This window comes from Toxotes jaculatrix, chromosome 18 (assembly GCF_017976425.1).
Source record: "Toxotes jaculatrix isolate fToxJac2 chromosome 18, fToxJac2.pri, whole genome shotgun sequence".
Classification (NCBI taxonomy): Eukaryota; Metazoa; Chordata; class Actinopteri; family Toxotidae; genus Toxotes; species Toxotes jaculatrix.
Window position 1 is genome coordinate 8,054,965 of NC_054411.1, and position 15,869 is coordinate 8,070,833.

General features: G+C 44.6%; 1 protein-coding gene across 1 annotated transcript in view; it reads left to right on the plus strand.

Moving 5' to 3' along the window:
* The first annotated feature begins 1,895 nt into the window (after window positions 1–1,895).
* Window positions 1,896–15,869, plus strand: part of adgrl1a (adhesion G protein-coupled receptor L1a) — a 49,246-nt gene continuing 35,272 nt past the window's right edge. Inside the window, exons 1-2 of the mRNA XM_041063614.1 lie at window positions 1,896–1,967; window positions 14,653–14,866. Of these exons, the coding sequence (XP_040919548.1) occupies window positions 1,898–1,967; window positions 14,653–14,866 (284 nt within the window). The 5' untranslated portion in view covers window positions 1,896–1,897. The remainder of the gene's footprint in view (window positions 1,968–14,652; window positions 14,867–15,869) is intronic.

Genomic DNA, 15,869 nt, shown 5'->3' on the forward strand with positions numbered 1-15,869 from the left:
AGAGAGTAAAGGCCGTGAGAGAGAGAGGAGCAGCCAAGGTTTCTACAGTACTACATCACATGTCTCTTGCTATTTGTTTACTGCTTTTATACTCTTTTCTTTGTCTCTCCTGCCCTCCCTCTGAGCGTGTCCTTTTCTCTAAGCTGCTGGTCGTAGAGGGTGGTCGCAAACAAACTCAAATTAAGGCACAGGCTGCACTAGTGCAGAAGGTGTGTGTGTTGTACATATGATAGAAATGAATGCTGGTGTAAAGAACAGCTGCTGAGGATGTGCTTTGTACTCCGTGTTCTGCTTTCGTTCTCTCTCCCTCTTCACTGTATGCCCTTCCCTTCTCTCTCACTCTGTGTTGTTCGCGCTCTACGTCATCCAACATACAAATCCACACAGCGACACCCAGGCAGGTCGGTGGCTGTGGGCCGGGCGTTGCCACTGGGGAGGAGGGTAAATATCAGAGAAGGTCAGGAAGAGGGAGGGGTTGGAGAGGTGGAGGGGAAGCCAAATCAGTGTTGATGACAAGAGGGGGTAAAGCCACCCAGTCACTCAGGACCTGCCATCTTAGCTGCCAGGAGAAGAGAGCTTGGCCATGTCTGTATGTTGTTGTGTGTGTTCCTGAGCAAACATACAGGGATGAAAAAATGAAAATGATCTAACTTTGAATGTTGAATTATATCGAATTGCACGTTTTTTTTAAAGACTGAACCACTGTATGAAATGAAAATAGATGTCTTGTACATTGTCTGTTTACATTTCTTTGTGATTCATCATGACATATCTGCTACAAATGGAAAGTTTTAGCTCCTGACCAGAGTTACTGAGGTCTGAAAAGGTCTGTAGGTTTGTCAGCCTAACACAAACACAGTAGCTGAACCTGTGTGTGTATGAGAGAGCATGAATGCTTAGTCTAATATATTATGCCCTTCCACAATCTAAGTTAGTAGGATCAATCAAATAAAGTGGGTGGAGTGTTAGAGAGATCAAAGGAAATCCTCTCAACACACCCGTCCAAAAAGGAAAAAAAAAAAACTTACACACACACAAATACAGCCAGATGCAGTTCAATCTGTCTGTTTCATCAGCAAGCTCAGCAGGAGCAGTATTAGCTCTAACAATACCGTCTCTACTGTTTTCTGTCTTTCAGCCCCTGGAGGGGGCAGAACAGGCTCTGCTGTCAAAAAATCAGAGCTAAAGTTCCACATAGTGATTTATTTCATTAGGCAAATGAGATGTGTGAGCCCTACGGCACTGCTGTCTGACTCACTGCTTTTCACTGTTTTGCTTTGTGTGCATGCCCATACACAAACACAAACACACATGCACACACAAGACATGTACTTTTCACATGTTGAGTATAGCTCCACTAACAGCCCCAAAACATATGTACCATGTCTGATTCAATCAAGCGTTCAAACACTGTAGAGTGATGAGCTGGTAGTGGCAACAGCTGTTGCCATGCCATTCTGCACAAAATGGCCTCAGATCTCCTTGTATGATCATTCTACCTGACCACCACAGGGGGAGCTTCTCCTCTCCTCTCCTCTCCTCTCTTTTCTTTCTCCTTAGTATGATATACCAGTCCTGAGATTCTCAGTTTTGTGCAGTGTTATTATCACATATTCCAGTAATAAATACAGAATAAATTACTCAACATTGTCTAATTCCAACACCATACTGAGTGGGGAAAGAATGAAAAACAGAACGGTTGCAAAATTTCTCTTTATGGACATGTAGATACAAATTGTAAGCAGTTATTTACCTGTTATTTCTGTCCCTCTCTGCCTGCAGGATCACCCTCAGGGAGGGTGTAAGCTGAGGAAGTGCCACCCCACTCACCTGTGCCTGCTTACCACCTCTACGCTTTAGCCCCGCCCTTTGCCCTTCTCCCTGGTCAGCCTCCAACATGGCTCTTGCAGTCTGGATCATCTTTACCTGTGCTGTAGCTTTCAGCAACATTGCTCCATCATCGCAAGGTACGTAATAAATATTATCACATTACGTTGCGGAAAGCTAAACTGACTGCATTCAGTATTCATACTGCAGATATTCACTGTGTGTGTGTGTCTATGTGTGTGTATACATATATATACAATATATACAGTATGTGTAATTTTGCGTTGCTTCGCTGAGCCGACTTGTAATGTTACACATGAGCTCCTGTAGGATTCACTGTGCCCTGTAAGTGGCCTGACCAGGTTATTGCAAATGAGGATGTAATATTTATATGTTAGCTACGTGATGAAGGTTGTAAGTATATTGACTTGCTGACCAGGCTAGAAACGCTGCACTTGATTAACCAGACTGTCGCTACAAGAGACAGAGAGAGAGAGAGAGAGAGAGAGAGAGAGAGAGAGTGTGAGCGAGGTGGAGAGTGTATGTCTGAATGTCAATAAAATTTCTTGTCATCTTGATGTTAGTTGGAGCGTGGCAAGAGTATAAGGGGGAATCCGTGCATGTAATGGTACCATATGTGTGACCTCCTTGAATGTGCCATGTACCATAATATATTTCAGTTGTCTTTGTGTGTATTTGTGTCTGTGCTAGCTGTTTTAAATCCGGCAGCAGGTGACCTGCTTGGGCTGAAGTGATGCTGGAGGGTGTGTGTGTGTGTGTGTGTGTGTGTGTTGGAAGATGTGTAGCAGGGATTGCAGGGGGAGTCAAAGGGCTGAGGAAGAAAAGGAGGGGCTGTTGGGTGTCCTGCTAGTGGCCTGCCACACAGACAGCATCACACCATCTGCTGTATGCTCTCAGTCAGCTCTGTGCCAACCAGCCGCTGGGTGATGGACAGCTAGGACTAGGAGGAGGAGGAGGAGGAGGAGCATCAGGAAGGGGCTAGTGATGAAGCAGGAGGAGTTGAAGAAACTGAGGGAGGGAGGGTAAAATTAAAATGTGTTTGTGTACGCCTGTGTCAGCATTGCTTTTAGCAGTCCCTCTGTGTTAGCTCTGATTAGCCAGGTGTGGTTCTGATTTGAGTAGGTGCCGTTTTTTTTCCATCTTAATTTGGCTGCTCTTGTAACACCGGATTTGTTTAGCAAACATTCTGTTCTATTGAACACCTTTGGCCTCTGGCACTGTGTTGCTTTGTGTTTGTGGGTGTGTTTATTTGTATGAAAATGAGCCTTCGACTATTCATGTGACCTGGCACTTGGGGAGTATTAATAATGCATTAATAATCAATTGACTGTTATCTGTATTCAGCCCCAAAGCACAGGCACACCATTTGGTTTGATGAAATTAAGAAAATCTTTTTTTCTAATGGAATGAGGCTCACAGACCTGCACAATAACACATGCTCATGAACACCCACACTGTTATGGTGCACATAAATTTGGCAGATGAATTTTCACCAAAATGTTTTCTCTCTATTGTCATGTGCCCGGAGGAGCAGTAGAGACAAAGAAAAGAGAATGAGGAAGTAGAATTTAAAGGAAGAGGGCAGAGTTTTGATGTGACGAGAGCTGCTGAAATCACTCTCAGGCTAATCAGAGCTCATTTGGAAACCTGCAGGATCATCACACATGGCTTCACAGTCTAATGTGTACCCCTGTGTCTCCTCGGTGTCCCGACTAATCTGCCGTACTTTAACCTCACTCTACTCCTGGCTGCACATTCTAATATTTACTCCTTACACACAGCACACACACATTTATCCTCCTCTGGAAGCAGCTCTTAAACTCAAATGTTCCGAACCAGCATGAGCTTTGTGCACATACTTACTATACTTAAATTCCCTGTCCTATAAACCTCACTCGCTTGCCCATCTCACACAGTGAATATTTATCCTTTTAAATCACGGTTCAATTCTCCTTTTCTCTTTAAAATGCTGTGGCTGTGTGAAACAAAAACAGTATTTTCATTCATGACTGCCAGCTCTTACAAAGCTAGGAAAATAAAGTCATGTTCATAGCAGCATATACAAAACTCCTCCACTTGCCCGTTCCGGCAGGCTCCCTGACAGACTGACATGCGTACCCTGACAAACAGAATGTCCCGCTGATTCCACAGAATGCTCGAGAACGTACAACCCATACGCATTGTTGTTGCTCTGAAAGCCCATTAGGCTTGCTTAATGTGGCAGGCATTGCAGGCAGCTGCGCCGTACGTGATGATGCTCTGACACAGAGCTTTCATTTAGCGCAGCGCAAGCATTGGTGTGTGTGTGTGTGTACTGTATCTGTGTTTGTATTTATGTGCACCAGTCGTGGCAGCCAGACCATTATAAGGCTATTTGTAAGTTCTTTCAGTCTGTAATACATGTGATGCGTGTGAATTTGCAAGTACGTACAGAATACTGAATGTGCGTGTGCAGTATAATCCATGAGTGCTTAGTGATGTGTACATGCAAGAGTCTGTTTGGGCCTTTGTGTTTATATGACTGCATTCACATGTCCAGATGGGGATCTGTGTGTGTGTTAGCATTAGTGTGAGTATGTGTGTGTGTGTATGCCACTCATATCAGGACGCCAGTGCCAGCTGACTGGTGGAATCTGTTCTCATCTCCCCTGTATTTAAGCCTTTGCTCTCAGATCAGTCGCGTGGAAAGGCCCCTGGTCCTTTAGTGCACACACAGACATTTTTATCTGTCTTCCCCTCCTCTCCCTGGCTTTTTTCTTCTGTGCCTTTTCCCCTAGCTATTATTTAAGGATGGGGAACTAGCTGTTTTTACACATCTTCTCAACAAAGTACTTTAGTCTCTTGACTGTCCTTGGATGGTGACAGAATGTCTGAATGGGGACTGATCTCAATGCAGCATTTTGCTTTCTATAATGCAGGGGTGGATAGTTATTTTTCATGGAGGGCCGCATGAAGAATTCACCATGCCTTTGCAAGCCAGATGCTATTTTACGACTGAGCTGACAGTTACTTCGGGTCTGAGTGTTGCACTACCCTAGATTTAAAATTCTAAGTGAAGATCTAAAAAATACTTGACCTGAAACCACATCCAATATTGAATTTTTTGCAGAGAGAGGGAGAGAGTAGACTTTCAGTCCCTCAATACTATAATATTAAAATGATCATTTCAGAACTGCGACCTACTCACTAATTCATAAGAATTGATTCTCTGACAGGCTTGTAGCAATAATATTTCTTGAGGAGGCAATAAAGCAGTAGTGCCGCTAACCTTGCTATGTGCACTTGGCTTCTTGTTGTTGTATAATATGCTGAACAGCATATTGTATTATTTTAATTTGTATTTTAGCTCTACATAGGTCTACATTTTTGCAGCTATCAGACAAGCCTGAAAAACTGAGCATACTTCGGACAGAGCACTGGATTTGTGCATGGCATTAGCTGATCTGAATCAGGTGACACAAGAACAACAAATTACATTCAAGCAAGTCAGTGAGGTGAACCTCATAACCTGTCAGGCTCACACTTTCTCCTCATTGCTCCTACCTGCTTCATCTGCTGCTTTTAAAGATGTGCTGAATTATTATTTGTCATTAATCCTACATGGTGCCTTAAGCTCTTTGACCATAATTAGTTACGTATATTTTACATTTCTGTGATGTGTTTGCTGACTTTCGTTTGTGCTAAGTACTTCATATGCTGCTTGAAATCACATGGGAAGTATCCTCAAGAGCAGAGTTGTGTTTTTTTTCACTGAATACATCAGTACAACAATGTGTTGCTACAAACAGCACAGCTTTCTTTAATATTACTATTAGTTGCAGAATCACAGACAAACAGATGACATATGGTGGACTTACATTTGGAAATATACAGACAAGTTTCATTTTCAAGTTTTAATTACTTTGTGTTTTATAGACCGTGGCCATCGGAGCTGACTGGTTTTGTATGTGTTTATAGAAACAAGTAAATGGTCTCATTTTGTCTGAAAATGACCTTTGAATTTGTTTTACTATGTTTTTCTCTGCCAAAAAGATGAAATCCACAGGCTTTACTGACACTAATTGCTAATCTAGCGGCTTGTGATTATTGCTGCATATCATCTGGATTTGCAATAAAGAACTGCTGTAAAGCCAGTTTTTCTCCTGTTTCTCTCTCTTGGCCTCTTGTGTGTGTTTTGAAGCTTTTGTTGCCTCCCCATCTTTTTAGCAACAGTCCGTGCCTCTCACTTCTTTCACACCTAACACATGCCTCTGATTTTCCAGTCTTTTTGCTTTCTCTCCCCTAACACCTCAGCTTTTACTCCCTCCCTCTGCGTCGTGATGTCTTTCCCCCAAAGCCCCCCTTTCTGCAGTCCCTCTATCTCTCTTTTGGCCCTTCTCTCTGTTCCCTCTACCACTTCCATTTTCATGCTCTTCTCCCTTTTCCACCATTCCCACCATGTTCTTTCTTCCACCTTCTTCCTCTTCCCATTACTCTAGTAACCTCCCTCCTAGAGCATCACTGCCCCTCCTCTGTTTTCCTTCCCTTACCCTGTATCTGTTATCTGTTAACAGTACACATCCCTTGTCATTGTCATTCCCTTCCTTTCGCTCCTTTTGCCTCTTTCTGTCTTTCTCTTGTTTGTTACCTCCTTCGTTCAATCCCTGGTGCTGGGGGTTGCTGTGCTCTTCAAAGCCCTTGGCTGAGAGCAGTAGATCACAGAGAGGACTGTGTGAGTGAAAGGTTAATGGATGGCCTTTGAACATATATTGGGAGTCGGGGGCGGGCGGGAGTAGGAGGGATAGGCCGGGGCGGAGTGGCGGTGTGTTCTTTCAAACCTCCCTTTGAAGATGACGCACGCCACTCTCTTGTGTGTGTGCGCGTATACAGGGCTGTGCGTTTTTGTTTATTCATTCATTCACAGAGTTTGTGTGTTTGTGCGTGTGCCCATTTTGTTTGTGTTTGCTTGTAGTTGTGTGCGTTAGGGTATGTTAGTTTGTGTACATTGATTTGTGTACTGCAAACAAACTCCTACATAAAGGATTGGGTACTGTGTTCCTGTTTGTGCAGTCGTGTGATAGCTGCCTCTTTTCTCTCGGGGCCTAGCTCCGTAACTTTGAGGCTCTGTAGCCGTGAAGGACTGTGTGTGTGTCTGTGTGTGTGTGTGTATCCGGGAGTGCTGGTTTGAGAGCGTGTGCAGAAGTGCTCATGTGTATGTGTCAAGCTTGTCATGTGCTCGGGAATGTGCACATTTGCTTCTCGTGTGTTTTGTGGACTGCAGATTGATAATTACCAGCAGCAGCTTACGGCTGGCAGCCAAGGGCATAGAGAGTAAAGCGGGGGAGAAAGAGAAATGCAGGGAGGGAGAGAGATGGATGAGTGGAGAGGATGGTAAAATGGTGAGAGTCAAGGAGGAGAAAGATGGGATGGGAAGAGGGGAAAACTGGAGTTGAGGGGTCAGGAGGAGAGGGAGGAATGAAGACATGGAGAAAATAAGGGAAGGGTGATGAGGACGGGAGGGGAGGGTAAATGAGAGCGTTTCCGGGTGGATGAAATTGGATGAGGGATCGAGGGATGGTGCTGAGGTGAAAAGGAAAAAAAACACAAAGAGACGAGGAAACATACAGTTGATGCTCATTGCACTCCAGGTAAACAAGATGGGATACACTGATAAGAGGAATTCAGTAGGATTTTACAGCCAAATCCATTTTTAATTTATAGATATAAAAAAATAAAGGCAGGGGAGCATCAGAAATTCTGCACACTGTAGCTACCTACATATACTTGCTAATGTATTGATCAGCTCATAAACATTACAGTAAAAATACACACACTGTCCACACATCCAAGCCTTTGGCTTAGCGTATAAGGAGGTTAATTAAGTGTCTAATGCAGCGGCAGGGCTGGGCTTTGACACTCATCTTTCCTAACAGGTCTCTGGATGCGACTTGCAACTCTTCCAAATGCACACACACATCTTTCTGACAGCAGGCCTCGCATGGTACTCACTCAGTCTCCCCCTCTCTCCTCCACACTTTACCTCTCACTCTCCGTCCTTTTTCTTATCACTTTCTTCTCTTCAGTCTCTTACCATCTTTCTCACTTTCCTCTCTCTCCTTCTCTGTCTCTGTTGTACCCACCTCCCCCCCCCCCCCCCCCCCCCCAGCCCCCCTTCCCTGTGGCTGTTTCCCTGCAGCACCTGCAGATTTACTCCACCACAGTGTTTATATGAATCTAGGTCTGACTCACTGTCTGCTGGCCTGCCTCTTGTGATATGTGCTGGAAACAGAGAACAGAATAGAGTTGTGTTGGGCCTGTAGCACAGCTCTCCTCCCCAGGGAGACGGGGGATATTTTACACCAGGTGAATCTCCTACTTTTTAGGCAGGCTGATTTTTATTTTGGGCTATGTTGTGCCCTCCCCCCTGCCAAACCGAGACACTTTTATTGCATAATTAGGTGCCAGGGCCAGCAATGAAGTGGTTTGACAGTATGAGCACGTCTGGTCTCGCCTCCCTCCTCAAGCTTGTGTGTATGTGTGTGTGTGTGTGGCTCAGTGTCTCAGTGGCTTTTTAGCCACGTGTCTTAATCTCTCTGCTATGCCTGCTAGTTCCCCCCACAGCAAAGTTTGTCAACACACGCTGTGAGTTCTCAAGGTTGAGGATGGATGAGGGTTAGGGCTTGCATGTATCTGCCTGCAAGAATTTTAGTCTTTGTGTGTGTGTGTGTTTGTATCATTGCAAATGCATAAGTATGTGTTGCATGAGAGTGTTGTGTATCCCATTTCCAGCGGGGGCACGTTTAATTCTCTTATGAATGATGTAATGTTATGAGCTGTGCTGTAATTCAGTTCAGTTGGAGGACTGGGCTGCTGAGGAGAAAGGCTGTCTGTGTCGAGCAGATCAGAACAATAGGAGGTCCTCTCTCACAAATCTGTCTGCCTCGCTCCTTTTATATCAGTGACCTTGTGCTTCCACAAAGAGGGAAGGTCGTCATGTACATCTTCTGCCAGCATCTAGTTTGATGGTTTCTATCTTTTTCTATTTTTACTTTATCTCATTTGCTCTGCCATTCCATTTCTCCCTCCCTGTGTGTTAGCTTGACTTGACTCCATTGCAGTCGATGTGTGTCGTCATTTTGGCGCTGCTTTGTGTTCTGACCTTATAGCACGACTGGTGACTCCCCATACAGTCGCTCCTCATCTCATCTTCTCTGTCTCCTTTGCCTGACAGGCGAAGGAGTCAGAGGAGATGAGATAGCATCCTAGCTTAGAGGCCAGCCTTACCCCCTCCCATTCATGCACACACAAACGCTGTCCCACACACAGCCCCCATCCCCTGCACCCTCATGTTAGGCCTTTAGGTTTGTCTCAGGATGTCACTTTGTCACAACTCCTCAGCTTGAAGGCTGCCTGGATGTGACAGTTCTGGCCACATCGCCTCAGCTTGTCCACTGTGACAGGCCACGCTCCAGTGAGTCATTACGCTAACTCGCACTGCTAAGTGAGTCGCTAAGATACAGCACTAAGCTGATAAAGTACTGGAGAAATTGGTGGGGATGATTCTCTGCTAGAGAGGGATTCCCATCACTGAGACCTCTCAGTTCTGTCCAATGACTGTAAAATTACTTGTTCTTCTTCGCCAGCTTTACTAAGGAACTAACCTGAAACTCATGGGGGAGCTAGCTCTTTTGGCCAGAACTGAATGTGAGGACATGTGTAGATGTATGCACTATGCTTTTAATATTTTGCTGCTACCTCTGGGCAAAAAGAGGATACTTACCTTTTACCCTTAATTCCAGTTAAAGATCATTTAAATGATGATAATATAACAAGAATCCCTCCTCATCAGCAGCATGCCCAGTTTCTCAACTACCAATACTACATAGTGAAAAAGGTTCCCTGGCACTTTGCTTCAGTGCAATGCTAATGAGTAGCATTAGGACGTGACTGCTGGAACAGACAGAGGGGCTAAGAGGGGCTGATCACATTTCGGCCCCCGAAAGACAGTCAGCCAGCCAGCTGACAAGTCAGCCTTAGGGCCACAGAGCTCCACAAGTATAATCTCCTATTGTGACTCAATTGCAAAGTCGCTATCACAGTCTCTGGTTACCTGCAAGGCCAAACCTTCTCACTCAATTATCTCTCAGAAAACACACTATAGAGCATCTGTGATAACATAGTCCAAGGTCAAATTGCCTGAGACATTGAAATCAAAGTGCTTTTATGTTTGAAAGCACAGTGATGATGGAAAGTTTTTGGTAATGTTTCAATGAAAAGAAATTTTCGTCTATTCATACTGTGAACTTTTCAGAATTCTAAAAGTAGTCTCGGTCTTGATGTAAGAAAAAAACAGTTTCTTTTAACTTTACTTTAAGTGTTGGTCATGACTCTTGGTTGCAGGTCATGTTTCCTCACCTCCAAATGATGTTGGATCTTCACAAACATTTGTGTGTATATGTGTGTGTGCATGAGAGTGAGAATAGATGTAGAGACTCATAATGGCAGAGAAAGAATGAATGTGTGCAAAGACTAGCTTGGCTTCTGCAAAATTATGTTCTTGTCTGAGGGTCCAAGCATCTATCCACCCTCAGGCTTTAATTACTGTGTGAGGATAATGAGTCAAATCCAATCAGTTCCCTCTCTTGCTCTTAATTTGTATGGAGCTTCTATTATGAAGCCAACCACTTCAGCCCCTCACACCAGCTGCCCTGGAGTGACACCAGTACCCTGTCTGTTGTGTGTGTGAGAGAGAGAGAGATCGCTGTCTCTTGCACACCGCCACATCCATGCAAATCAGCTGGTGTAATTATTGAATTGGCTTACAATGAATTCCAAAAGTATTCAGACCCCTTCACTTGTTTTCATTGTTATGTTGCACCCTTATGCTAAAATACATCCATCCATTAGTTATACCATATGTCCTTTTGAGGGTCATGGGTGGTTGGTTGGGGGGGTTGTGGCGGCGGCTAACCCCCAGTTCTTTAATGGAACTTTAAGCGCACAGCCAAGACAATGCAGGAGTGGCTTGGAGACAACTCTATAAATATCCTTGAGTGGCACAGCCAGAGTCCTGACTTGAACCTAATCAAACATCTCTGGAGAGAGCTGAAAATGGCTGTCCACTAACAGTCCACATCGAACCTGACAGTCTGAGCACAAAATCCCCAAATCCACGTGTGCGAAACTTGCTGTGTCATACCCATGAAGACTCAAGGCTGTCAATCACTGCCAGTGGTGCTCAGTACTAAGTACTGAGTAAAGGGTCTGAATACTTATGTCAATTTGATATTTCAGTTTTCATTGTTAATAAATTTACTAAAATTTCTAAAATTCTGTTTTCACTTTGTCATTATGGGGTATTGAGTGTAAATTTATGAGGGAAGAAATTAATTAAATTGATTGTGGCATTAGGCCACAACATATCAAAATTGAAAAAAGTGAGGGGCTCTGAATAATTTCTGAATGCACTGTATATCATTATTAGTATGTGTGACAATTGGTAACCATTTCTTATGGATGACAAATATTAACACAGTTTTATATACCACAGGAGATGAGTCATAGTCTCACTGTGAGGGATTAGATCCACCTATACATATGGCTGCTGAGAAAGACACTTTGTCATCCAGCTATAATAAGTCTGACAGGCACGACTAAATGGCCGCGTGCATATGTGTGTGTGTCTGTGTGTGTATTGGCTGAAGAGACCCTGAAATCTTAATGGATTCCTGCAGAGTGAAGGACAATCGTAGCCCATGGCCAGTCCAAGCTTATCCTCTGCTCATCTCATCTCAGCTCAGCGCAGAGCTAGCCATAGCTCCAGCTAGGCCTCAGGCCATCTGGCTGACACACAACCATACACACACACACACACACACACACACACACACACACACTTGCTCTCTCTCTCTTTTTCTTTCTCTCTGTCTCACACACATAGAAACTGAATCCCTGAAGTTAAGTTCCACGCTTGTTTGTGAATATGCCATTCAAAAATCCCAGAATAAATCAGTATGTAAGGTGCATCCTGCTCTATTTACACAGTGAATTCCACCTTAAACCTGGAACTTGTCAAACAGTGGGTGCGTAGGTGTGAAATAATGTAGGTGTGAAATACGATACAATATGGCAGAAGAGGAGATTTGCAATGGTGCCAGAAACAGGATAGTTATCGTGGTTGTTGCCACCATTGACGTGTACTGGCTCATTTATGGTGGTGCTCAATTATGGCTAAATATATACTGGAACAGCCGGGCCAGAAAAAGAAATTCCTGAAAAAGGTAATGGATTTGGGTTCATACATCACATTCAGTGTAAAACCGGACTTTTACCAAGTTTGCATTATTGAGATTCAATAGACTCCTTCTATTTTGTTTTAGCCCTTTCCTCCAGACCACCACTGTCTTGATAAGACTTAGCTCATTTCAACTAAATAAATCATGACATATCAAACATAACAGTTGATAAGCTCAAATTATATACACAAACACAAGCTGATCAGCATATGTACCAGCAATGATACAGCCCATTATTGATCAAAACAGTGCAGAAATTATCTGTATTTACTCACTGCTGTTGAAACAGCCTAGTCCTAACTTAACCAGCAGCCAAGATATTAAATCAATTACTCCTTGGGCTGTTTTGTCCAAAAGCTGAGCCCTTCCAGTTGTCGCTATTTGTATTAGCGCTCAGTGGTGTGGCAGCAGATGGCCCTGAATAGCCACAAGTGTTTACCATATAAAGTGTGTTAGGTATGTAAAATATGTTTAACGTGTGATCTGCCCCCTCTGATGGGGGCTAATGTTCCTCTTGTGTTGGTCCACAGTGCAAGTGGAATGAGTGTGATCACTCTTGGTGGCCCCCTTCAGTTTCACTCTCCTCTTGGCTCTCTGTGTGGTTCTAATCGCTGGCCAGCTGTACGCTGCTGTGTACTTACACCACAGGGTAGTTAAGAGAACAAGGCCACACACTGACACTACGTATTGTAATCCCACTGTGACACCAGGGCTCCGTGTGTACGCATGCATGTTAGTATGTGTGTGCTTGACTGTGAACGGACATACTCGCCTGCCCGGTACGTCTGTGTATGTGCTAATTTGCTTGTGTGGATTTTTGCATTTGTGTGGGGACTTGTTTGTCTGGCCTCGCCTGCTGTTTGCATCTCTGTGTGCTTTAATTAGTATGCGGTTTTGCATCTAGGCCTTTGTGATTTGGCACTGGCACTGCATGCTGGCGAGGCATAAAAGATTTGAAGTCTGTCTGTGCTACTCATTCAGCCTTAATGGCGTTAGTTACACAACTGAACTCGAGTCCCTGCTGCATAAATGGGTGGCATTTAGAAATATGAGCAAGTCCGATGGCAGTGAATCATGTAGCACATCGCTGCAGAGCATGTCTGGGATGACTGACATTGACATTGGCCCAGATGGGCACTCCTTCTGAATGGACAGCGGATGAAACCTAAGCGGTGCTAGCTCAGAGGTGGGGGGGCTGACTCAGTGCCCTCATCTGCTGCTGCTGTGGCTGCATGGTGGGGGGGGGGGGGGGGGGGTGTTGTGTAGTAGGAGCCTCGGTTTATAAAGAAAGATCTTCTAAATTCCACCCTGCTTAAGTGGAGCTCTTTTTGACAGTATGTCCACTGCCTATGCCTAATATGTGCCATGTCCTTCCTACTGACAATGCAGAGGAGAACTCTGTCAAACTCCTGTGCTCCTTCAGGACAGTGGACAGTTCCACACCTGTCAGTCGCTGATCCAGCACTTGGATGTTATTCCCCTAAAGAAGTTTTGTCAGTTCAGGACCATGGACAGCAGCTCTCTGTCACTGGCAGGAGCCTCAGCACAGAGAAACACTGGTTGTCCTTCAACTCCATGTACAAATTCACTGCCAGATCACTCATTCTCTACTTCTGTTCTGTCTGTTACCCTGCTTCCACCTGGACTGTAAAGGAAGCTGGTAGCCATTTTAGGTTTTTGTGTGTGTGTGTATAAAGCTGACTGTAGAGGCAGTTGGAAATGTATGCAGTTATGGAGAGAGCTGGAGAGATGGCGAGTGTCTCTCTCAGCGCCTCTTTGCAGCCCTCTTTCATGCCTCTCAGCCTGGCTCAGCGATTAACCCTGAGTACCCTGCTGTCCCTCCTGACCCTTCTCCACATAGAGCCCCGCTGCTGGCCACAGCAGTACATTGACATGCCTCTCAGATGACTGATTAACAGCAGTGGGTGTGCAAATGGTGTACACACCAGAGGTGAACGTGTACACAGACATTAATTCTCTTTTTTTTTTTCCCTTGTTTTAATATTACTTTCTCTCTCATTCAGAGTGAATCCTGAGGTGCTGCCCTGACACTTTCTTGAGGTGGAATAGATTAAAGGATGCTCTGAAGGACACACAGTTCTTCTCTGGTGTGGGGATGACTATGATAAGCTGCTGCCTGGCTGTGTGTAGGAGTTTGTTAATGTTTGAAACTCACAGTTTGTTTCACAAGTGGTGCAATATCTCATTGGAGAAGCTGGTATTGCTGCAAATTCTTTCATGCCAATATGCGATCTGTGATGTTCCACTGCGAAAACTGGATTGCCAGGCTGTGCATAAACAGTGCTGAAATATTACTACTCAGTGAAGGCGAGTCGATGATAATGATAATAATAATAATAATAGCTAATTTGTGTTTTACATGAGGACAATAGCCACAATCATTCCAAATGTTCTTGTCAAATACTGCACATCATATTTACAATGTGGTCGAATAATAAAGTGCCTCCTAAAAGTATTAAGGTTCATTGAATTATCAATAACTTTGCCTCTCTCCCTCTTTCCACTTCAGCTCTGAGCCGGTCAATGATGCCCTTCGGTTTGATGCGTCGAGAGCTGGCGTGTGAAGGCTACCCGATCGAGCTGCGCTGCCCTGGAAGTGATGTCATCATGATCGAGACCGCCAACTACGGCCGCACTGATGACAAGATTTGTGACGCAGACCCCTTCCAGATGGAGAATGTGCAGTGCTACCTGCCAGACGCCTTCAAGATAATGTCACAGAGGTAACTATTGATCTGTTTGGATCTTGTGTATGTGTTTGTACAGAGCCGGAGCCTGTTATTGTCTGTATTGAGGATACAAGATACTATTTCACAACATAATTCGTCCAGAATTTCCTGCTTTTCCTCCTGAGGTGTTGATATCTTGTGTGGAATATTGAAGTCAGCATCTTTGTTTCGTGCTGAACACTTCTACGTCTTGGTGTATGGTGGTGTACAGTATATGTATGTGTGTTTGGTTGCACGCACGTGCGTGAGTCTGTGCATGAGTATACGTATGTTTTTGATTGTTGCAAGAGTATTTGTAGGGCTTCCTACAGCTGCTGTCTGTGTTTGTGCTCAGCATCTGCTTCCTCTGAGCTCAGATCAATGGAAGCCCTCTCTCAGTTATCCATCACACATGTAATGGAGGCACAGGGTGCTAGCTTGCGGAGAGAGCAAGGGAGGGAGGGGGGGTGAAGAAGAGAATTGAGGGGGTAAAGGAAGGAGGGAGACTGCTAGAAACGATGAGATGATAGAGTGAGTGCAGCAGAGATTTGAGATATGAAGGGAGGAAGAGACAGCACAGGGGAGAAATGCTAAAAGCTGGAAAGAGAAGGATTATGTGACGAGAATAAGTGAGTATGTGTGTGTGGATGTGTGTGTGTTTCTCAGGGTGTGCAAACGTGAGAGGGCATGCAGAGATGCGGTTTAGATGTAGGTATTATGTGCATATGAATGTTTTCCCTGTGCGTGTGATGTGGAGTATTTGCCTTAGCACCCCTCGTCCTTCCCTGTTCTCTCACCTCTAATTGCTCCCACTCACAATCCCCCAGGAGAGGAGGCTCTTACGTCACTCGCCCTCTCTCTGCCTTTTCCCTCCCTCCTTCCTTCTCTCTATCCTTCATCCTACTCCTTTTGCCCCCTCCCTTCCTCCCCGTTCCCCATTTCCCACCTCCCCTTGGGTGCAGCTGTCACATGATCTAGTCTAGTGTGAAATTACTCCCTTCCCTACCGTTCTCTCGTC